The sequence below is a fragment of the Pseudophryne corroboree genome, chromosome 9 (assembly GCF_028390025.1).
Source record: "Pseudophryne corroboree isolate aPseCor3 chromosome 9, aPseCor3.hap2, whole genome shotgun sequence".
Taxonomy (NCBI): domain Eukaryota; kingdom Metazoa; phylum Chordata; class Amphibia; order Anura; family Myobatrachidae; genus Pseudophryne; species Pseudophryne corroboree.
In genome coordinates this window covers 281,633,460-281,659,041 of record NC_086452.1, presented here as the reverse complement: position 1 = coordinate 281,659,041, position 25,582 = coordinate 281,633,460, and the positions used below count along the sequence as shown (strand labels likewise).

The following is a 25,582-nucleotide window of genomic DNA, read 5'->3' as shown; positions in this document are numbered from 1 at the left end:
GCAGTGTTCATTCCGGGAGTGGACAACTGGGAAGCAGACTTCCTCAGCAGGCACGACCTCCACCCGGGAGAGTGGGGACTTCATCGGGAAGTTTTCCACATGATTGTGAACCGTTGGGAAAGACCAAAGGTGTACATGATGGCGTCCCGCCTGAACAAAAAACTGGACAGGTATTGCGCCAGGTCAAGAGACTTTCAGGCAATAGCTGTGGACGTTCTGGTAACACCGTGGGCGTACCAGTCGGTGTATGTGTTCCCTCCTCTGCTTCTCATACCCAAGGTATTGAGAATTATAAGACGTAGAGGAGTAAGAACTATACTCGTGGCTCCGGATTGGCCAAGAAGGACTTGGTACCCGGAACTTCAAGAGATACTCACAGAGGACTCATGACCTCTGCCGCTAAGAGGGGACTTGCTTCAGCACGTACCATGTCTGTTCCAAGACTTACCGCGGCTGCGTTTGACGGCATGGCGGTTGAACGCCGGATCCTAAGGGGGAAAAGCATTCCGGAAGAGGTCATTCCTACCCTGGTCAAAGCCAGGAAGGACGTGACCGCACAACATTATCACCACATGTGGCGAAAATATGTTGCGTGGTGTGAGGCCAGGAAGGCTCCACGAAGAAATTTCAACTCGGCCGATTCCTGCATTTCCTGCAAACGGGAGTGTCTATGGGCCTCAGATTGGGGTCCATTAAGGTTCAAATTTCGGCCCTGTCGATTTTCTTCCAGAAAGAATTGGCTTCAGTTCCTGAAGTCCAGAAGTTTGTCAAGGGAGTACTGCATATACAACCCCCTTTTGTGCCTCCAGTGGCACTGTGGGATCTCAACGTAGTTCTGGGATTCCTCAAATCACATTGGTTTAAACCGCTCAAATCTGTGGATTTGAAATATCTCACATGGAAAGTGACCATGATGTTGGCCCTGGCCTCGGCCAGGCGAGTGTCAGATGTGGCGGCTTTGTCTCACAAAAGCCCATATCTGATTGTCCTTTCGGACAGGGCAGAGCTGCGGACTCGTCCCCAGTTTCTCCCTAAGGTGGTGTCAGCATTTCACCTGAACCAGCTTATTGTGGTACCTGCGGCTACTAGGGACTTGGAGGACTCCAAGTTGCTAGATGTTGTCAGGGCCCTGAAAATATTGGTTTCCAGGACGGCTGGAGTCAGGAAAACTGACTTGCTGTTATCCTGTATGCACCCAACAAACTGGGTGCTCTTGCTTCTAAGCAGACAATTGCTAGTTGGATGTGTAGTACAAATTCAGCTTGCACATTCTGTGGCAGGCCTGCCACAGCCAAAATATGTAAATGCCCATTCCACAAGGAAGGTGGGCTCATCCTGGGCGGCTGCCCGAGGGGTCTCGGCATTACAACTCTGCCGAGCAGCTACGTGGTCGGGGGGAGAACACGTTTGTAAAATTCTACAAATTTGATACCCTGGCTAAAGAGGACCTGGAGTTCTCTCATTCGGTGCTGCAGAGTCATCCGCACTCTCCCGCCCGTTTGGGAGCTTTGGTATAATCCCCATGGTCCTGACGGAGTCCCCAGCATCCACTAGGACGTTAGAGAAAATAAGATTTTACTTACCGATAAATCTATTTCTCGTAGTCCGTAGTGGATGCTGGGCGCCCATCCCAAGTGCGGATTGTCTGCAATACTTGTACATAGTTATTGGTACAAAAATCGGGTTATTATTGTTGTGAGCCATCTTTTCAGAGGCTCCGCTGTTATCATGCTGTTAACTGGGTTCAGATCACAGGTTGTACAGTGTGATTGGTGTGGCTGGTATGAGTCTTACCCGGGATTCAAAATCCTTCCTTATTGTGTACGCTCGTCCGGGCACAGTATCCTAACTGAGGCTTGGAGGAGGGTCATAGGGGGAGGAGCCAGTGCACACCACCTGATCCTAAAGCTTTTACTTTTGTGCCCTGTCTCCTGCGGAGCCGCTATTCCCCATGGTCCTGACGGAGTCCCCAGCATCCACTACGGACTACGAGAAATAGATTTATCGGTAAGTAAAATCTTATTATATATATATATATATATATATATATATGATGCTGTCTCAAGATATATATATATATATATATATATATATATATATATATATATATATATATACACAGCAAGGGAGAGACGGCGGCACTCAGACTTTCACTTTCAAAGGTAATAAAGCAAAGGGTGCATTTATTGGTCAACGTTTCGGGGGACAGACCCCCTTCTTCAGGACACTGCAAGAAGGGGGTCAGTGTCCTGAAGAAGGGGGTCTGTCCCCCGAAACGTTGACCAATAAATGCACCCTTTGCTTTATTACCTTTGAAAGTGAAAGTCTCTGAGTGCCGCCGTCTCTCCCTTGCTGTACATATTGGGGTTGCCGCACCCCTAGGAGGGCACCGGAGCGATACCCCTTTGGGGACAACGGAGTGCCGGGCTGCTTCCATGTTCTATATATCTATATATATATATATATATATATATATATATATATATATATATATATATATATAAACATGCCCAAAGAGACATGAGTATACTGGGTCCTAGAGTCAAAGCTATGTCGATTTCTGCTTGACGTGTCCTGTAGAATGTGCAATGGACAGATGATGCCGACTTAAGAGGCATATGGAAGGCTGAGGATTGTGTGGAGAAGGGTTCTCGGACATGGTCTCCACAGCTATAGCTGGTAATTCTGATATTTTGCCTTATATTCCTGCACAGCCTAGGAAAGCACGACATTATCAAATGCAGCCTTTCGAATAAATAAACAAGAAAGTCCGAGGTGCGTCCTTTCTTGCCAGAGGCGGGGGCAGAGGAAAGAAGCTGCACAACACAGCTAGTTCCCAGGAACAGAAGTCCTCCCCGGCCTCTACAAAGATCCACCGCATGTCGCTGGGGCTCCACAGGCGGAGCTAGGCCCGGTGGGGGCATGCCTTCGTAAGTTCAGCCACAAGTGGGTTCACTCCCTGTTAGATCCCTGGGCAATAGATATTGTGTCTCAGGGATATAAGCTGGACTTTGAGAAGATGCCCCCTCACCGACGGCCCTGCCGGCTTCCCCCCACGAGAGGGAAACAGTGTTAACTGCAATTCACAAATTGTATCTTCAACATGTGGTGGTCAAGGTTCCCCTCCTTCAACAAGGAGGGGGTTATTATTCGACCATGTTGTAGTCCCGAAACCAGACGGTTCGGTCGGACCCATATTGAATTTAAAATCCCTGAACATATACCTGAAAAGGTTCAAGTTCAAGATGGAATCGCTAAGAGCGGTTATTGCAAGCCTGAAAGGGGGAGATTTTATGGTGACTCTGGACATAAAGGATGCATACCTTCATGTCCCCATTTATCCACCTCATCAGGCGTACCTCAGAATTGCGGTACGGGATTGTCATTACCAATTTCAGACGTTGCAGTTTGGTCTCTCCACGGCCTTGAGAATATTCACCAAGTAATGGCGGAAATGATGGTTTTCCTGCGGAAGCAAGGTGTCACTATTATCACGTACTTGGACGATCTCCTCATAAAAGCGAGATCAAGAGAGCAGTTGCTGAACAGCGTATCACTTTCTCTGGAAGTGTAACGGCAACACGGCTGGATTCTATATATTCCAAAGTCGCAGTTGGTTCTTACAGCTCATCTGCCTCTCCTAGGCATGATCCTAGACACAGACCAGAAAAGGGTTTATCTCCCGATAGAGAGAGCTCAGGAGCTCGTGACACTGGTCAGGAATCTATTAAAACCAAAACAGGTGTCAGTGCATCACTGCACTCGGGTCCTGGGAAGGAGGGTGGCATCATAAGAGGCCATTCCCTTCGGCAGGTTCCATACGAAGACCTTCCAATGGGACTTACTGGACAAGTGGTCCGGATCACATCTTCAGATGCATCGGTTAATCACCCTATCCCCCAGAGCCAGGGTGTCTCTCCTGTGGTGGCTGCAGAGTGCTCACCTTATCGAAGGTCGCAGATTCGGCATTCAGGACTGGGTCCTGGTGACCACGGATGCAAGCCTCCGAGGGTGGGGGGCAGTCACACAGGGAAGGAATTTTCAAGGGCTGTGGTCAAGGCAGGAAACTTGCCTTCACATCAATATCCTGGAACTAAGGGCCATATACAACGCCCTAAGTCAAGCGGAGACCCTGCTTCGCGACCAACCGGTTCTGATTCAGTCAGACAATATCACCGCAGTGGCTCATGTAAACCGCCTAGGCGGCACAAGGAGCAGGGTGGCGATGGTAGAAGCCACCAGATTTCTACGCTGGGCGGAGAATCACGTAAGCGCAGTCAGCAGTGTTCATTCCGGGAGTGGACAACTGGGAAGCAGACTTTCTCAGCAGGCACGACCTCCACCCGGGAGAGTGGGGACTTCATCAAGAAGTCTTCGCGCAGCTTGTAGGTCGGTGGGAACTGCCACAGGTGGACATGATGGCATCCCGCCTCAACAAAAAGCTACAGAGGTATTGCGCCAGGTCAAGAGACTCTCAGGCGATAGCTGTAGACGCACTGGTGACACCGTGGATGTTCCAGTCGGTTTATGTGTTTCCTCCTTTTCCTCTCTTACCCAAGGTGCTGAGAATCATAAGGGAAAGAGGAGTGAGAACAATACTCATTGTTCCGGATTGGCTAAGAAGGACTTGGTATCCAGAGCTGCAAGAAATGCTCACAGAGGACCCATGGCCTCCGCCTCTAGGGCAGGATCTGTTGCAGCAGGGACCTTGTATGTTCCAAGACTTACCGCAGCTGCGTTTGATGGCATGGCGGTTGGACGCCGGATCCTAGTAGAAAAGAGGGATTCCGGATGAGGTTATTCCTACACTGATGAGGGCTAGGAAGGACGTGACGGCTAAACATTATCACCGTATACGGCGAAAATATGTTGCTGGGTGAGAGGCCAGGAATGCCTCTACAGAGGAAGTCCAGCTGGGCCGTTTCCTACACTTCCTACAGTCGGGAGTGACTTTGGGCCTAGAATTGGGGTCCATTAAGGTCCAGATTTCGGCCCGATCCATTTTCTTCATACAAAAACTAGCTTCTCTACCTGAAGTTCAGACGTTTGTAAAGGGAGTGCTGCATATTCAGCCCCTTTTTTGTGCCACCAGTGGCACCTTGGGATCTTAACGTGGTGTTGAGTTTCCTGAAATCTCACTGGTTTGAGCCGCTTAAGACCGTGGAATTAAAATATCTCACGTGGAAAGTGGTCAAAAATTGGTGGCTCTGTCATGTAAAAGCTCCTATCTGGTTTTCCATATGGACAGGGCAGAATTACGGGCTCGTCAGCAATTTCTGCCAAAGGTGGTGTCATCTTTTCATGTGAACCAACCTATTGTTGTGCCTGCGGCTACTCGTGACTTGGAGGGTTCCAAGTTACTAGATGTAGTCAGGGCTTTGAAGGTTTATGTAGCCAGAACGGCTAGGGTCAGGAAAACAGAGTCGTTGTTTATCCTGTATGCATCCAACAAGCTTGGTGCTCCTGCTTCAAAGCAAACTATTGCTCGCTGGATCTGTAACACGATTCAACAGGCTCATTCTACGGCTGGATTGCCGCTGCCAAAATCAGTTAAGGCACATTCCACTAGGAAGGTGGGCTCTTCTTGGGCGGCTGCCCGAGGGGTCTCGGCATTACAACTTTGCCGAGCGGCTACTTGGTCAGATTCAGATTGCAAAGTTCTACAAGTTTGATACCCTGGCTGAGGAGGACCTCTTGTTTGCTCAATCGGTGCTGCAGAGTCATCCGCACTCTCCCGCCCGTTTGGGAGCTTTGGTATAATCCCCATGGTCCTTATGGAGTCCCTAGCATCCACTAGGACGTTAGATAAAATAAGATTTTACTTACCGGTAAATCTATTTCTCGCAGTCCGTAGTGGATGCTGGGCGCCCATCCCACGTGCGGACTACTTTTGCAATACTTGTATATAGTTATTGCTTACATAAGGGTTATGTTATGGTTGCATCAGGTGTGTCTGATGCTCTGTTGTTCATACTGTTGACTGGGTATGTTATCACAAGTTATACGGTGTGATTGGTGTGGCTGGTATGAGTCTTACCCTGGATTCCAAAATCCTTTCCTTGTAATGTCAGCTCTTCCGGGCAGAGTTTCCTTAACTGAGGTCTGGAGGAGGGGCATAGAGGGAGGAGCCAGTGCACACCAGTAGTACTAAATCTTTCTTAGTGCCCAGTCTCCTGCGGAGCCAGTCTATTCCCCATGGTCCTTACGGAGTCCCCAGCATCCACTACGGACTACGAGAAATAGATTTACCGGTGAGTAAAATCTTATTTTTACCCATTTAATGTGTATGATGCAAGTTTGTTTTTGTTTTTTTATCCCAAAATGCATAACTTTGCATTTTTCTATATTGAGCCTCATTCTCAATTTAGACGCCCAGGATTCAAGTTTAAAGTCATTTTGTAGAGACTCCACATCGAGTTCTGAATTAATTACCTTACACAGTTGAGTATCATCTGCAAAGATTGACACTGCTTTCCGGGCCCATTCCCAGGTCATTAATAAATATACTGAACAGTAGCGGGCCGAGTACGGACCCTTGTTGTATTCTGCTGACTACCGGTGCCCAGCTGGAGAACATCCCATTGACCACTCTTCGTTGTACCCTGTTATCCAGCCAATTACTTATCCATGTACAAATAGTACTTCCTAGGCCAAGCTCCCTTAATTTGATGATCAGTCTCCTGTGAGGCACTGTATCGAAGGCTTTTGCAAAATCTAAATAGACCACACCCACTGCTTTTCACTGGCCCAGATTATATTTATACGAAAAACCTTAGTGTTGCTGATTGCAGTTTTCTTCCAGTTGCAGGGGTAGATATCTTTTTGTCAGCCTCCTATATAATGTGTTATTGCAAAAATTTGTATTTTTAGATGTTTAGTTGCCTCTAATGTTCACACTTGTGACTTTCTGGTTATTTGGCTATTATCACCAAATGTGCAGTTTTTGTTAAACTTTGCACTGCTCGCATGTGAAATGATTCTATGCATACATTCAAGTTTCTTGTCTTATTAGACAGCAGATATGAAAAAGCGGATGGAGGAGAGTACTGGTTCACTGGAATCTATTGAAGAGCTTAAGAAAAAGTTGCAGAAAGACCTGGAAGCTTCACATCAACAATATGAGGAGAAGGCAGCTGCATATGACAAGCTTGAGAAGACAAAAACAAGACTTCAGCAGGAGCTTGATGATCTTGGTGTGGATCTTGATCACCAGCGTCAGATTGTGTCCAACCTGGAGAAGAAGCAAAAGAAATTTGATCAGGTAGCTTTCATCTAATTTCTACTTTTTTAAAGAGCCTGGTTTGTAATAAATATTGTCTCTGCCAGTGGTTCCCAAACTTTTTAAAATCACTTCACCCTAGACCATCAGAATTTCTTTCACGGCACCCCTAGGCCAAAGGTTTATTATTGAGAAATGTAGTCATCGTTGGGTTCAGTCGAGTGGTGAGGGACAAGATTTTGCTTCTGTTTGTCCACATATTTTATTATTGACAGCCGCTAGCACTGGTTTTTTACCTATTACGTTGACCATAAATAATTTGAATTGGTCCTGGACCACCAACCCAGGGCACCCCTGCAAGTGCTCCAAGGCACACCAGGGTGCCACGGCACAGTGTGAGGACCACTGGTCTATGCATTACTTAACTGGCTTTTACACGTAGTACATTTTTCTGTGCATTTGTTTAGCTTGTCTTAGTGATGTCCTTAGAATCCCTGATAACATTCTGGTATACCAATTTTGACACCCCTTTTAAAAATGCAACCAAAGCTAGGAATTTTTGCATGAGTATTATTAAATGTATGTGTAAATTCCTTACTACAGGTTGAGTATCCCTTATCCAAAATGCTTGGGACCAGAGGTATTTTGGATATCGGATTTTTACGTATTTTGGAATAATTGCATCCCATAATGAGATATCATGGTGATGGGACCTAAATCTAAGCACAGAATGCATTTATGTTACATGCACACCTTATATACACAGCCTGAAGGTAATTTTAGCCAATATTTTCAATAACTTTGTGCATTAAACAAAGTGTGTGTACATTCACACAATTAATTTATGTTTTATATACACCTTATACACACAGCCTGAAGGTAATTTAATACAATATTTTTTATAACTTTGTGTATTAAACAAAGTTTGTGTACATTGAGCCATCAGAAAACGAAGATTTCACTATCTCACTCTCACTAAAAAAAAGTCCGGATTTCGGAATATTCCGTATTTCGGAATATTTGGATATGGGATACTCAACCTGTATTGCTTTCCAATATCTGACCTCAGTTAATGACATTGTTGACTCTTGTTTCTTATTGTTTCATTTTAGTTGCTTGGTGAAGAGAAAACTATTTCTGCTAAATATGCAGAAGAGCGGGATCGCGCAGAAGCAGAGGCTCGTGAGAAAGAAACTAAAGCTCTGTCCTTGGCCCGTTTCTTGGAGGAGGCTGTGGAGGCTAAGGCTGAATTGGAAAGACTAAACAAGCAACTGCGTGTTGAAATGGAGGACTTGGTCAGCTCTAAGGATGATGTTGGAAAGAGTGTAAGTAATGGCCTGTTGAATAAGGTTTTTATATACAAGTCTCTGATTTGCAGGGAAAGATTAATCTGTAGACTACCAGGATAGTCAAACAGCTCAGCTGGATTTCTGGAGAAATGCTCACAATATAATGTTGTGAATTGCTTGAAACAAACTCCTAGTTGATGAACTGTGGGGTGAAGGGTGCAGTTAATACACCTAGGTCTGTCTAGTTTCATAACCAGTAAGTAGAATGGACAGTCTTTATTGGTCTTTTTCTGCAGCAGGGTACATAGGGTTTCCACAGGGAAACATTGGGGTGTAGAGAAGGACCTGGAGCTAAGTAGTGGTTTCAGTATCTTGAAACTTAATAGAATGACCTTGTAAAAATCGGTATGGATCTTTAGGTCGACCACACTTAGGTCGACCACTATTGGCCGACAGGGTCACTAGGTCGACGTGGAAAAAGGTCGACATGCTGGGTGGGGGTTACTTTTTTGGTGGTGTTTTCTTCGTAAAGTGACGGGGAACCTCAATTAGTGCACTGTGTCCCCTCGCTTCGCTCGCCATGCTTCAGGCAAGGTGCCTTGCTTCGCTCAGCATAGGTTACCATTCCCAGTCGTAGTCCACGTGGACCATAAAGTATGAAAAAGGTAAAATTAAAAAGTGAGACTTATGTCAACCTTTTTCCATGTCGACCTAATGCATGGCGACCAATAGTGGTCAACCTAATGACTGTCGACCTAAGTGCTGTCGACCTAATGACCGTATCCCATAAAAATGCATTCATTTTATAATGGAGTAAGTTGTGCCGTTTTAGACCTGTGTGCTTTAAAACCTGAATACTGTGTTTAAATTGGACTTCTTCAGAACTACTCATAAATACGTTATAAAAGGTTTACAAACCACATGTAAATAAAATAAATGCACTTAAGTTTATATTTTCCTACAAGATACTTTAAATGTGTATATCATAAAGGGGACCCTAAACAAGTTAAGCATTGTAAGAGCTTAAACTGTTGAGGTGATGAATTTTGGTAGTACAACACCCTGACCACACAACAGAAGTGGATGCAGGAGCTGTTTTAAGAAACACGGATGGGTGTCTAAAGACCTTGTGGATAAGAGTAGAGGCTCTAAATCTTCAAAGTTTTGCCATTATCTTGGTCAAACAATAAAGATGCTTCGCCCTGCCTGAGTTGGCCTAACCCATTGCAGAGATTTATCTTCTGCACTTCCTTGAAAATTGAGGAAGCAAAGATATCCTGTGTACCTCCGCTAATGCAGTAGCTCTGTTTTAATCTTCTGGCCCAAGACCTTCAAGTTATCAATGACAAATCCTTTCAAATATCTATCCCTACGCCTGGGCTCAACAAAGCCAAACCAAAAAATTTGAGCCTTTTTAGAACGTTGTCCTCTTTGGTCCAGAGAAATGTATCGGTCCTGCCACACAGAGAAGTTGTGTCCTCTGGTAATACTACTAAAGCGAAAGATCCTACATTATGATCCTTTTCATGCTTCCAGTAGGATTCAAATCTATGTTCCATGTGGAAGCCGTACTTTTCACCAGATTTCATGCTCGTCCTTTGCAAAATAGGTTATTACATCACTGGGAAAAGTCAGACCCTCATCTGAAAAGACAGATGTTCAGGTTATCTCTCCCAAGTATGTCAGTCCCTTCATTTTGTGTCTGGGGTAGAGAAATCTGAACAAGGGTTGCAGCCTGCTGGTAATGGACTGGATTGTGGGTACAATAGATGCCAGCCTAACAGGCTGTGGTACGGGGTAGAAACCTTCAGGGTTTCTGATCCAGACAGGAAGTCTTGCTTCCTAACAATATCCTGGAGCTGATCCCGGCCCAGTCTCGGTTAAAAGGCCAACCTGTGCGCATCCGATCTGAAAATGCCACAACAGTTGCTTACATTTACAAGTAGTCTGGCAATCGCAGCTGGCACGCAATGAAGTAAGTATCTCACATTCTTCATTGGGCAGAGAAATGGTTTCCTGCGATCTCTGCAGTTTTTATTCCACTAGTGGATAACTGGGAGGCATACTCTTTGAGCCGCCATACAGTACACCCAGGAGAATGGGAACTACACCAGATGGTGTTCAGGGAGATAGTTTCCAAGTGGGAACAAACAGACGTAGATCTGATTACCTCCGGCCTCAACAGGAGACTACCAAAATATGGAGCTTGCTCCCAAGACCCTCAGGCATTTCTTTTTCATCCACTAGGGGTCACTGGAGTACTCTTGGGATATGGACGGGCTTTAGCAGGACAGGCACTGAATATTTAAATTTAGTAACTCTCCTCCTCTCCATACTCCCATAATACCTGTGTTTTTTCGGTGCCTCTCAAGGATACACACATACTTCTATTTTTTTTTTAAGTATTTTTTAGTATTTTTACTACTTATTGAGCACATCCCTTCCCAGCTTAGACAAGAAGCTCGGGTCCGGGATAGTGCACACTGCAAGAAGCAGCTACTGGCTGGTCAGCGCTCAGAAAAGGAGCACCTTCATAGCCACAAGCAGCTCAGTCTCTGAGCTGCAGGAAAGGCTGGACGGAGCTTACAGCAGAAGCCACGTCATAGCCGCACACTAACAGGAACTAAGGTATGCTGGTGGGACAGGGCGGTCAGCTCACGCTGCCGCCCCGCTGTGTGTGGGGAACGCGCTGGTCACCGATTCTATGCGCCGCCCGCACCAGCCGCTCAGTGCCGCCGGCCGCCACTCAGAGCCGCTCGCTCAAGACCGCTCCCTGCACCCGCTCCCGACTCCCGTCCACTGAAATAAATGGAGCTCAAGGGGGGGAGCAGGGAGGGGGGGGGGGGGGGGAAAGAGTCTGCCGCTTCAACAGAGGTCTGTTTTCATATCAGGCAGCGCAGCTGCAGGGGGGGAGTGAATGGCCATAGCAGCAGCAATATAGGCAAGACTGCATGGGTTTAACAGGGAAGATTGCATAGGCTGTTAAGCCTATATTAACAGGGGGTTAGTTACGGGTTATAAATGTGCCCAGGCCACGTATTTGTAACCTGAAATGTTACTATGTCTGTAAGCATGGCATGGGGGCCATTTTAACCATGTTTCCTGTTTCTTCTTCCAGAACGTTCCTGTCCTACAACACTACTCCACCGGATGGCGCAGGGGTGTTAGTGGGAATTTTGGATCAGGTTTCTTATAGTCTGGCCACGTGCACTGCACTTCAGCTGCTTATACTCCTTAATAACAATTTTACTAAGTCGTGCGAGTTGTCTGTCTTTGTCTGGTTACATAATGAGTAAGGCACCAGCAAAAACAAAAGAGCAGTTTAACTGCAATGTCTGTAAGAGTGCGTTACCGGATGGTTCTAACACATGCACAGTATGTTTTGTGAATACAGCTACAAATACGATTTCTGCTCCGATTTCATCACCTGACCCTCAATGGGCAATACTAGCGGATGTAATGGCTGGGTTGCAATCAGAATTGGCCGCCGCTCGTCACGAGCTGGAAGTGGCAAGATCAGAGTCTCGGGTGAAACCGCCAGAGATACCAGAAAGGTCCAAGTCCAGTTCGGGTAAAAAATATAGTTTTAATTTGTCTTATAATTTACCACTTTCGGCTATGTTGTTTTCTGACGATTCTGTGCCAGACCTCACTGCGTAAGATGAGCACGAGGAAGGCGAATTGGACCAGCAGTCAGATAGAGGATATTGATAATCTCATCAGGGCGGTAAGTCAGTCTCTGAATATTCCAGAGACTGAAGAACCTCTTACAAATGATGAGGTGGTTTTTGCTAAGCGACAGATCTCCAGTGTGTTTTCTTTTTTCAGAATCTCTTAATAAGCAGTTAATAGAGGCATGGCAGAATCCGGATAAACTGTTTTCTATACCTCGCCGGTTTAAGTCCGTTACCTGTTTCCAGAGTCTGTGACATCTAAATGGGAGAATCCTCCAATGGTGGATTCGTCGGTGTCAAAACTTTCTAAAAAAAATTAACCATTCCAGTACCAACTGCTACTACGTTTCAAGACCCGTCAGTGCGTAAACTAGAAGCTATGCTAAGTCGATGTATACAGCAGCAGGGGTGCTGCTTAGACTTGGTTTGGTTGGAGTTTGGGTAACTAAGGCGCTGATTGTATGGATAACACAACTCGGGTCCGCCCTACAAGACAACCATCTTATACTTCTCGCTGATCACATCTGTGAAGCTGCTGAGTATCTTTGTACAGCTTCTACGGACGTCTGTCAGGTCAGTTCTAGCCTTTCAGTGTCACTAGTTAATGCACAACGGGCATTCTGGCTGCGTTCTTGGCAGGCGGAGGCAGAGGTCAAGAGATGAATAGAAGCGTTCCCTTACGCTGGCGAGAAGTTGTTTGGTCCTGAATTGGACAAATGGATTTCTGAGGACACAGGGGGGCAGTCTGTTTTCTTACCTCTGCCTCCAACGGTACCTAGATGGAAATTCTCTGGACCAGCGTTCAAATCCTTTAAACCTCAGCCCTTTTGAGGCCGTGGTAGAGGAACAACCACACCTGGTAAACGTGGTAGAGGACGTGGTTTTCAACAAACCACCACCCGTTGTTAGGACGCGAAGGTCATCGACAAACCAGTGGCATGACGGGCTCCCAGCCCATCTCGGATCTTCAGTTGTGGGGGCATGCCTTCAGACGTTCCATTTGGCGTGGTTCCAGACATCCACAGTTGGGTGGATCCGCAATTTAGTGTTAAAAGGTTACACAATAGAGTTTGACTGTCTCCCACCAGTGCGGTTTTTCAAGACAGGACTGCCTGTGTCAGTAGACAAGAAGGCGGTTCTGCAAATCGCAATTGAGTCTCTGCTAGATTCAGCTGTGTTTGATTCCGGTCCCTGTTCACCAACAAGGTCAGGGTTATTATTCCAGTCTTTCTCTAACGTCCTAGTGGATGCTGGGGACTCCGTCAGGACCATGGGGAATAGCGGCTCCGCAGGAGACAGGGCACAAAAGCAAGCTTTTAGGATCACATGGTGTGTACTGGCTCCTCCCCCTATGACCCTCCTCCAAGCCTCAGTTAGGTTTTTGTGCCCGGCCGAGAAGGGTGCAATCTAGGTGGCTCTCTTAAAGAGTTACTTAGAAAAAGTTTTTAGGTTCTTTATTTTCAGTGAGTCCTGCTGGCAACAGGCTCACTGCATCGAGGGACTTAGGGGAGAGATTTTCAACTCACCTGCGTGCAGGATGGATTGGATTCTTAGGCTACTGGACATAGCTCCAGAGGGAGTCGGAACACAGGGCTCGCCCTGGGGTTCGTCCCGGAGCCGCGCCGCCGACCCCCCTTGCAGACGCTGAAGATGAAGAGGTCCGGAACCAGGCGGCAGAAGACTCTCAGTCTTCATCAGGTAGCGCACAGCACTGCAGCTGTGCGCCATTGTTGTCAGCACACTTCACACAGCGGTCACGGAGGGTGCAGGGCGCTGGGGGGGGGGCGCCCTGGGCAGCAATGTATAATACCTGTATGGCGAAAAATACATCACATATAGCCCTTGAGGCTATATGGATGTATTTAACCCCTGCCAGATATCTAAAACTCCGGAGAAGAAGCCCGCCGAAAAGGGGGCGGGGCCTATTCTCCTCAGCACACAGCGCCATTTTCCCTCACAGAAAGGCTGGTGGGAAGGCTCCCATGCTCTCCCCTGCACTGCACTACAGAAACAGGGTTAAAACAGAGAGGGGGGGCACTGATTTGGCGATATGTATATATATTAAAATGCTATAAGGGAGGAACACTTATATAAAGGTTGTCCCTGGATAATTATAGCGTTTTGGTGTGTGCTGGCAAACTCTCCCTCTGTCTCCCCAAAGGGCTAGTGGGTCCTGTCCTCTATCAGAGCATTCCCTATGTGTGTGCTGTATGTCGGTACGTGTGTGTCGACATGTATGAGGAAAATATTGGTGAGGAGGCGGAGCAAATTGCCTGTAATGGTGATGTCACTCTCTAGGGAGTCGACACCGGAATGGATGGCTTATTTATGGAAATTACGTGACAATGTCAACACGCTGCAAGCCGGTTGACGACATGAGAGGGCCGGCGAACAAATTAGTATCTGTCCAGGCGTCTCAAACACCGTCAGGGGCTGTAAAATGCCCATTTACCTCAGTCGGTCGACACAGACCCAGACACGGACACTGATTTCAGTGTCGACGGTGAAGAAACAAACGTATTTTCTTTTAGGGCCACACGTTAAGGGCAATGAAGGAGGTGTTACATATTTCTGATACTCCAAGTACCACAAAAAAGGGTATTATGTGTGAGGTGAAAAAACTACCTGTAGTTTTTCCTGAATCAGATAAATTAAATGAAGTGTGTGATGATGCGTGGGTTTCCCCCGATAGAAAATTATTGGCGGTATACCCTTTCCCGCCAGAAGTTAAGGCGCGGTGGGAAACACCCCTCAGGGTGGATAAGGCGCTCACACGCTTATCAGAACAAGTGGCGGTACCATCTACGGATAGGGCCGTACTTAAGGAGCCAGCTGATAGGAGGCTGAAAAATATCCTAAAAAGTATACACACACATGCTGGTGTTATACTGCGACCAGCGATCGCCTCAGCCTGGATGTGCAGAGCTGAGGTGGCTTGGTCGGATTCCCTGACTAAAAATATTGATACCTTTGACAGGGACAGTATTTTATTGACTATAGAGCATTTAAAGGATGCATTTCTATATATGCGAGATGCGCAGAGGGATATTTGCACTCTGGCATCAAGAGTAAATGCGATGTCCATATCTGCAAGAAGATGTTTATGGACACGACAGTGGTCAGGTGATGCAGATTCCAAACGGCACAAAGATGTATTGCCGTATAAAGGGGAGGAGTTATTTGGGGTCGGTCCATGGGACCTGGTGGCCAGGGCAACTGCTGGAAAATCCACCGTTTTTTACCCTAAGTCACATCTCTGCAGAAAAAGACACCGTCTTTTCAGCCTCAGTCCTTTCGTCCCTATAAGAGTCATATCTGCCCAGGGATAGAGGAAAGGGAAGAAGACTGCAGCAGGCAGCCCATTCCCAGGAACAGAAGCCCTCCACCGCTTCTACCAAGTTCTCAGCATGACGCTGGGACCGTACAGGACCCCTGGATCCTACAAGTAGTATCCAAGGGGTACAGATTGGAATGTCGAGAGGTTTCCCCCCTCGCAGGTTCCTGTAGTCTGCTGTACCAATGTCTCCCTCCGACAGGGAGGCAGTATTGAAAACAATTCACAAGCTGTATTCTCAGCAGGTGATAATAAATTTACCCCTCCGACAACAAGGAAAGGGGTATTACTCCACACTATATGGTGGTACTGAAGGCTAGGTGAGACCTATTCTAAATCTGAAAAATTTGAACACTTACAAGGGTTCAAATCCAGATGGAGTCACTCAGAGCAGTGATAGCAAAGAACAAGGGGACTATATGGTGTCCCGGGACATCAGGGATGCTTACCTCCATGTCCCAAAATTTGCCTTTTCTCACCAAGGGTACCTCAGGTTCGTGGTACAGAACTGTCACTATCAGTTTCAAGACGATGCCGTTGGATTGTCCAAGGCACCCCGGGTCCTTACCAAGGTAATGACCGAAAGGAGGATTCGTCTTCAAAGAAAATGGACGACCTCCTGATAAGAACAAGGTCCAGAGAACAGTTGGAGGTCGGAGTAGCACTATCTCAAGTAGTTCTACGACAGCACGGGTGGATTCTAAATATTCCAAAACCGCAGTTGTTCCGACGACACGTCTGCTGGTCCTAGGGATGATTCTGGACACAGTCCAGAAAAAGGTGTTTCTCCCAGAGGAGAAAGCCAGGGAGTTATCCGAGCTAATCGGGATCCTCCTAAAACCAGGAAAAGTGTCAGTGCATCATTGCACAAGAGTCCTGGTAAAAATGGTGGCTTATTACGAAGCGCTTCCATTCGGCAGATTTCACGCAAGAACTCTTCAGTGGGATCTGCTGGACAAATGGTCCGGATCGCATCTTCAGATGCATCAGCGGATAACCCTATATCCAAGGACAAGGGTGTCTCTCCTGTGATGATTACAGAGTGCTCATCTTCTAGAGGGCCGCAGATTCGACATTCAGGATTGGATGCTCGTGACCACGGAGGCCAGCCTGAGAGGCTGGGGAGCAGTCACACAAGGAGTGTGATCAAGTCTGGAGAATTCTCTCCACATAAATATACTGGAGCTAAGAGCAAATTTATAATGCTCTAAGCTTAGCAAGACCTCTGCTTCAAGGTCAGCCGGTATTGATCCAGTGGGATAACATCACGGTAGTCGCCCACGTAAACAGAAAGGGCGGCACAAGAAGCAGGAGGGCAGTGGCAAAACTGCAAGGATTTTTCGCTAGGCGGAAAATCATGTGATAGCACTGTCAGCAGTGTTCATTCCGGGAGTGGACGACTGGGAAGCAGACTTCCTCAGCAGGCACGACCTCCACCCGGGAGAGTGGGAACTTCATCGGGAAGTTTTCCGCATGATTGTGAACCGTTGGGAAAGACCAAAGGTGGACATGATGGCGTCCCGCCCGAACAAAAAAATGGGACAGGTATTGCGCCAGGTCACGAGACCTTCAGGCGATAGCTGTGGACGTCCTGGTAACACCGTGGGTGTAACAGTCGGTGTATGTGTTCCCTTCTCTGCTTCTCATAACCAAGGTATTGAGAATTATAAGACATAGAGGAGTAAGAACTATACTCGTGGCTCCGGATTGGCCAAGAGGGACTTGGTAACCGGAACTTCAAGAGATGCTCACAGAGGACTAATGGCCTCGGGAGCTAAGAAGGGATTTGCTTTCAGCAAGTACCATGTCTGTTCCAAGAGGAACCGTGGCATCGGCCTTTAAGAAAGGACCTGCTCCAGCAGGGACCTTGTCTGTTCCAAGACTTACCGCGACTGCGTTTGACGGCATGGCGGTTTGAAAGCCGGATCCTAAGGGAAAAGGCATTCCGGAAGAGGTCATACCTACCCTGGTCAAAGCCAGGAAGGAGGTGACCGCACAACGTTATCACCACATGTGGTAAAAATATGTTGCGTGGGTGAGGCCAGGAAGGCCCCACGAAGAAATTTCAACTAGGTCGATTTCTGCACTTCCTGCAAACAGGAGTGTCTATGAGCCTCAAATTGGGGTCCATTAAGGTTCAAGTTTCGGCCCTATAGATTTTCTTCCAGAAAGAATTGGCTTCAGTTCCTGAAGTCCAGACGTTTGTCAAGGGAGTATTGCATATACAGCCCTTGTGTGCCTCCAGTGGCACCGTGGGATCTCAACGTAGTGTTGAGATTCCTCAAATCATATTGGTTTGAACCACTCAAATCTGTGGATTTGAAATATCTCACATGGAAAGTGACCATGCTGTTGGCCCTGGCCTCGGCCAGGCGATTGTCAAAATTGGCGGCTTTGTCTTACAAAAGCCCATATTTGATTTTCCATTCGGACAGGGCAGAACTGCGGACTCGTCCCCAGTTTCTTCCTAAGGTGGTGTCAGCGTTTCACCTGAAACAACCTATTGTGGTGCCTGCGGCTACTAGGGACTTGGAGGACTCCAAGTTGCTAGACGTTGTCAGGGCCCTGAAAATAAATATATATATATATATATATATATATATATATATATATATATATATATATATATATATATATATATATATAAATTCCAGGACGGCTGGAGTCAGAAAGTCTGACTTGCTGTTTATATTGTAGGCACCCAAAAAGCTGGGTGCTCCTGCTTCTAAGCAGACTATTGCTCGTTGGATTTGTAGTACAATTCAGCTTGCACATTCTGTGGCAGGCCTGCCACAGCCAAAATCTGTAAATGCCCATTCCACAAGGAAGGTGGGCTCATCTTGGGCGGCTGCCCGAGGGGTCTCGGCTTTACAACTTTGCCGAGCAGCTACTTGGTCAGGGGCAAACACGTTTGCTAAATTCTACAAATTTGATACCCTGGCTGAGGAGGACCTGGAGTTCTCTCATTCGGTGCTGCAGAGTCATCCGCACTCTCCCGCCCGTTTGGGAGCTTTGGTATAATCCCCATGGTCCTGACGGAGTCCCCAGCATCCACTAGGACGTTAGAGAAAATAAGATTTTACTTACCGATAAATCTATTTCTCATAGTCCGTAGTGGATGCTGGGCGCCCATCCCAAGTGCGGATTGTCTGCATTACTTGTACATAGTTATTGTTACAAAAAAATCGGGTTATTATTGTTGTGAGCCATCTTTTTTAGAGGCTACTTCATTGTTATCATACTGTTAACTGGGTTCAAATCACAAGTTGTACGGTGTGATTGGTGTGGCTGGTATGAGTCTTACCCGGGATTCAAGATCCTTCCTTATTGTGTACGCTCGTCCGGGCACAGTACCTAACTGAGGCTTGGAGGAGGGTCATAGGGGGAGGAGCCAGTACACACCATGTGATCCTAAAAGCTTGCTTTTGTGCCCTGTCTCCTGCGGAGCCGCTATTCCCCATGGTCCTGACGGAGTCCCCAGCATCCACTACGGACTATGAGAAATAGATTTATCGGTAAGTAAAATCTTATTTTTTGTAGTACCAAAGCCGGATGGCTCGGTCAGACCAATATTGAACCTAAAGGGTCTCAATCAGTACGTCACTTACTACAGATTCAAGATGGAATCCCTGCGGTCAGTAATTGCAGGTTTAGAGCCACAGGAATTCATGATAGCGCTGGATCTCAAGGATGCGTACTTGCACATTCCAATTTGGCCACCGCATCAGAGGTACTTAAGGTTTGCGGTACGGCAAAACCATTACCAATTTCAGGCTCTACCGTTTGGCCTCTCGTCAGCGCCTCAAGTATTCACCAAAGTGATGTCTGTGATAGCTCATCTCAGATCCTTGGGAGTGATAATAGTTCCGTACTTGGACGATCTGCTCATCAACGCTCCGTCTCAACAGATACTCCTCCAACATGCCTTGCTGACATACAATGTGCTAGTTCAGCACGGTTGGATTGTGAACTTCAAGAAATCAAATCTGATTCCGTCTCAACGACTTCAATTCCTAGGTATGATTCTCGATACGGTGAATCAAAGAATTTACCTGCCAGAAGAGAAGGTACAGAGTATTCGTCATCTGGTACAGTTAGTGCTCAAGCCACGCACAGTCTCCGTACATTTGTGCATTCGACTGTTAGGAAAAATGGTGGCGGCTTTCGAGGCGCTTCAGTTAGGAAGATTTCACTCACGTCCTTTTCAACTGGATGTGCTTGCACAGTGGTCAGGCTCACATCTGCAGATTCACCAGATGGTGCGGTTGTCTCCACGGTCCAGAGTATCTCTACTCTGGTGGCTCAAAGTACACAATCTCACCGCAGGGAAAAGGTTCGGCGTCTGGAATTGGATAATTCTAACGACGGACGCGAGTCTCAGAGGTTGGGGAGCTGTAATCCAAAATTGTCTGCTCCAGGGTCTCTGGCCAGATCAAGAAAGATTGCTGTCTATAAATGTCCTGGAACTCCGGCCAATTTACAACGCGCTGCGACAAGCCGTGCACATGCTCTGGTGTAGTCAGACAACGTGACGGCAGTCGCGTACATCAACAAACAAGGAGGAACGTGAAGCCGCATGGCCATGCGGGAAGTAGCTTAAATCCTCAATTGGGCCGAGCATCACCAGGTGATGTCGGCGGTGTACATTCCGGGAGTAGACAACTGGGAGGCGGATTATCTCAGCCGTCGGGATTTTCATCCAGGAAAATGGACATTAAATCCAGAAGTGTTTCACATGTTGGTCCAGAGGTGGGGTTACCCACAGGTGGACCTGATGGCATCTCGCCAAAATCATCGAACGCCCCAGTATGTGTCCAGAACGCGAGATCCAAAGGCATTGGCAGTGGATGCTCTCACGATCGCGTGGCCGTACAGCCTCGTGTATCTGTTTACACCGTTTCCGCTGCTTCCTCTGTTGCTAAAACGGATCATACGAGAGTCCACCACAGTCATACTAGTGGCGCCTCATTGGCCTCGGAGAGCATGGTTCTCAGATCTCCGCGAACTACTCGTAGACTATCCTTGGCTGTTCCCGCTACGTCCGGACCTGTTACAACAGGGTCCGTTCCTTTACCCCGATTTAGTGCGGCTGCGTTTGACGGGGTGGCTGTTGAGACTGCCCTGTAAAGAAGAGAGGGCATTCCGGAATCGGTTGTACCAACCATGTTACGTGCTAGGAAGCCAGTTACGGCAGCTCATCACAGAATTTGGCGTGTCTATATAGGTTGATGTGAAGCTCATCATCTTTCATGTTATCCCGTATATTTCTTTTTTTACAGACGGGGTTGGGTGGAGGACTACGTTTATCTACACTAAAGGTGCAGGTCTCTGCCTTGTCAGTTTACTTTCAAAGGCGTTTGGCTCTTTTGCCGACTCTACACACCGTCCTGCAAAGTGTCCTCAGAGTACAACCTCCATTTATACCACCTACAGCGCCATGGGACTTGATTCTGGTTTTATATTTTTTACAGTCTTCATTTTTTTGAACCCTTACAACAAGTGGATGTTGGAAAACCAATTTTTCTCCTAGCCTTCGCTTCGGCAAGGCATGTTTCAGATATGGGTGCCTTGTCATGCAAGTCACCGTATTGGGTATTTCATGATGACAGAGCGGAACTTCGGACGAATCTCGCTTTCCTGCCAAAGGTAGTGTCATCTTTTCACATCAATCAGCCAATAGTAGTTCCTGTGTTATCAGAAGATTCTGGAACTTCAGCTACTTTGGATGTGGTACGCGCACTACGTGTTTATGTAGCCCGAACGTCTACACTTCGTAAGACGGATACATTGCTTGTTCTCTATGATGCTGTTAAGATGGGTTGGCCAGCTTCCAAGCAGACCTTATCCAGATGGATTAAACTGTCATGCTAGGCTACAGCCGCCTACATCAGTGACAGCTCATTCCACACGTTCTGTGGGAACTTAATGGACAGCAGGTTGTGGGGCTTCTACGACACAGCTTTGCCGTGCAGCTACATGGTCACGTTTGTGCACTTTTACAAGTTTGATACGTTTGCGGCATCAGCATCTAGCTTTGGCCACCTAGTGTTACAGGTGCCAAACAGCTCTCCCGCCCAAGGGAGAAACTTTGGTACGTCCCAAGAGTACTCCAGTGACCCCTAGTGGATGAAAAAGAAAATAGGAATTTGGTACTTACCAGATAAATCCTTTTCTTTGAATCCATAGGGGGCACTGGACGCCCACCCAGAGCAGTTTTACCGGTCTTGTGGTAAGTTCAGTGGATCTTATGGTAACACATTCTCACCAACTTGTTCAAATTATATCGGTTATGGTGTCAACTGTTTAGTTGTCGGTTACGTTGTGTGTCAGCTTTATTGTTGTCCGTTATGTTATACTGTTATATGTAATTCTCCATTGTCATCCTCTCTATCACTCCCATTCGGCTCAGTAAAAAAATACTGAAGTATTATGGGAGTATGGAGGGGAGGAGAGTTACTAAATTTAAATATTCAGTGCCTGTCCTGCTAATGCCCGTCCATATCCCAAGAGTACTCCAGTGCCCCCTATCGATTCAAAGAAAAGGAATTATCTGATAAGTACCAAAATCCTATTTTCTAGTAGATGCCATGACGGCACCCTGGTCGTTCCAGTTAGGGTACATATTTCCTCCTCTGAATCCTCCTTAATACCCTTGAGATCATCTTCAATCAGTGGCTCGGCAGGTCACTCTGGTAGCACCAGACTGGTTGCACCGACACAGGTATGTAACCCTTAAGAGCATGTTGGCAGACATTCCCCTTCGGTTACCTCTGCGACCAGATCTATTGATTCACGGTCCCTGCCGACACCCAGATTTGCCTCAATTGGCTTTGACAGCATGGTTCTTGAATTCAAGATTCTGAGATCTAAAGGTTTTTCCAAAACTGTGGTAAATACCATGATCCAGACTCGTAAGCCAGCCACGTAAAAAATATATCATCGCATCAGCAAGAGATATATATATTTATTTATGTGAACAGAACAAGTTTAAACCTGAGTTTTCATTTATCCCGGCTTTTGCCTGTCTTGCAGGAGGGAGTACCGAGCGGACTTAGGTTATACTCAATCAAAAGACTGGTATCAGCCCTGTCTATCCTGTTTCAAAGGAAATTGGCCATTATTCCTGAAGTACAGACTTTCCTTCAAGGTGTAACTCGCATACAGCCTCCATATGTTCCACCTTGGAATCTGAAGTTGCTGTTAGGGCCACTACAGAAAACACCCTTTGAACCTTTGTAGTATGTGGAATTGCAATACCTTACCTTGAAAGTGTTTTTATCTTACTTCCTAGTAGATACCGGGGAACTGTACTTTAGTACCATGGGATATAGATCGGGTACATTTGAGCCTGGCATTTTAAAAACCTTTAGTGTGTGTGTGCACGCCCCTCTATGCCTCGCCTACCAGACTCCGTTTAGAAAAATGTGCCCAAGGAGCTGGGTGCATTTCTCTGGAGCTCCAGAAAGTTTCCTTTATTTTATTTTTTTTAGTTTATTTTCAGGTAGTACTGGTTGGCAACCAGTCTACCTGCTTCAGGGGACTTAGAGGGGGGACCGAACCAACCTCCTGAGGGTGAATGGTTCGTAATCCCAGCTGACAGCACACTGAGCTCCTGAGATGCTGTTTCACACACCATACTGTGTGTGCTCACGCCAGCAGCTAGCCGCCACCCTCTAACAAATGGCAAAGATCGTCAGGTGCGGTAAGTGTCAACACCGGGGTTCTGGGTTAGCGGGTCACCGGTGCGATTTGACGGCATGTCACGGGCCACGAGCTGCGGTGCCCGCCGCGGACTACACTGGCTCAGCGGGCTTATGCTCCACAGTGCTCACTATCATAAGGCTTTGTGTGTACGGTTTGTTAAATCAGCCAGTATAAGCATTAGTGGTACCATTACAGGAACGGGGCTTCCCGGAGAGCGGGACCAAGGGCGAGAAGGCACGATTTTTGCTGCTGCGGATCATCAAGGCTGCATGCACGCTGCTCCTCCAGGGACCCACGCTGTTGCAAACTTTGTACTGGTACCAAGGGGTCATAGCAGGGGAGGGAACACATCAGTGGTAGCGCCGCTGCACATCTATAAGGTGATACACATTTTCACACACTGCGCTGCTGTGTTCTATGTGCTGGTCTCCGTTTCTCTGTGTCACTCCAGGGGCTCTCTAGGGTCTGTGTGGAGGTGTTTTTTTTTCAGTGAGTGGCGCTGTACTACAGCTGTGTACAATATGTCTGTTGACATGGTTATGTGTGCTGCTTGTAACTCTACCCCTTCTTCAGCGGGGTCCGTCATGTGTGAACAGTGTTCCTCATCTCCACAAGGACACAATTCACAGGCACCCGACTGGGTAGATCATTTTAAAAGCATGATTCAGAGTGTGAATTCAGAATTAGCTGCAGCTAAAAAGGAGAGACTGGTGTTAAAACAGTCTATTGACTGTATGGCCAAAGCAGCAGATACCAGAAAGGCTTCTCAGCCCCCTCTGTTGGTTTCACATAAACGCTCACTGACACAGGTGCTCCAGTCGGATTCTGATCAGCCTGTTGTGAATGATGCTGATATGGATGAGGACAGCTCTCTATTCTCCGGGGTGGAGGCCCTCATTTATGCTGTAAGAGAGGTTCTTCACATACCAGATCAGGAAGCAGAACCAGATGAGGAGTTATACTTTAATGTTAGACCCAAGACCTCAGCCACTTTTCCTGTGTCTAAGGAATTAAACTCCCTGACCAGGGAGGCATGGGTAAACCCTGACAAGAAATGTAAAACTCCTCACATGTTTTTATCTACTTTTCCCCTGCCAGCTAAGGACAGGAAGGTATACATCTGTGTCCAAGCCGTCGAAGAAATTGGTACTGCCGGTGCCAGGGGCTATATCTTTTACAGACCCTGCTGACCGTAAAATTGAGACCACTCTCAAGGCAATATATACGGCAGCGGGCGTAGCACAGCGCCCCACAATAGTTTGTGGGTGGATTTCTAGGGCAGTAGTCGAGTGGTCCGGTAATATTAATGGATTAGACACTCTGCCCCAGGATGAGGTCATTACTCTACTGCAAACATATACAGGATGCTGCAAATTTTATGAGCAAGGCTATAAAGGAATTGTGTAAGATAAATGGCGCACTACTGCTATGGCAGTTTCGGCATGCAGAGCACTGTGGTTACGTCAATGGTCAGCGGACGCTGATTCCAAAAAGGGTGTAGAAAATCTTCCCTCTACAGGTGATATACCTTTTTTGGGGAAGAATTAAATAAATGGATCTCCCAGGCAATGGGGGGTAAGTCTACCTATCTGCCGTCGGCTGTGCCACCTGCTAGACGTTCTTACACAGGACCCTCCTTGCAGTCCTTTCGTGTGGCAAGGTTCAGAGGCAGGGGTCTCCACCACTCCGAGAGGATCTCGTGGTAAGTCCCGTAAACCTGCAACTGCTGCATCCCTGGACCAGACCACCGGATCCCCTGCCGCTAAGCCTTCCGTGCGACGGTTGGCCCCAGCAGCAAAGCGACTTTCAGGTAGGTGTTCGCCTTCAACACGGCGAAGTCCTGCCGGGATCCTTGGGTGAGGGACCTAATTTCCCAGGGATACCGTCTGGAATTTCAAGCTCTTCCGCACAGATTTTTCAAATCGGGCTTGCCAGTTTTGCCCGCAGCAGAAGTTACCTTGCCAGAGGCTATTCATAAACTTTTGCGGACAGGGGTGGTGGTTCCGGTACCTCCTCCGTTACACAACAGGGTTTTTTACTTCAGTCTTTGTCGTTCCAAAACCAGACGGTTCGGTGCGACCCATCTTAAACCTGTAGTCTCTAAATCCGTATCTGTGGGTGTTCAAATTCAAGATGGAATCCCTGCGAGCAGTGGCGTCTGGTCTGGAGGAGGGGTAATTCCTGGTATCTCTAGATGTCAAGGATGCTTACCTACACATTCCCATGTGGCCCCGTCATCAGGCTTACCTCAGGTTCGCCATCTTGGACAACCATTTCCAGTTTCATGTCTTGCCCTTTGGCCTGTCCACAACTCCGAGGGTCTTCACCAAGGTCATGGCGGAGATGATGCTGCAACTGCGCA

The 25,582-nt window shown here is 47.2% G+C and overlaps 1 protein-coding gene across 1 annotated transcript in view; it reads left to right on the top strand.

Annotated features, from left to right (window-relative positions):
• Positions 1-25,582, top strand: part of MYH9 (myosin heavy chain 9) — an 889,869-nt gene that overhangs the window by 686,980 nt on the left and 177,307 nt on the right. The window contains 2 exon segments of the mRNA XM_063940322.1: positions 7,013-7,261; positions 8,332-8,544. Of these exon segments, the coding sequence (XP_063796392.1) occupies positions 7,013-7,261; positions 8,332-8,544 (462 nt within the window).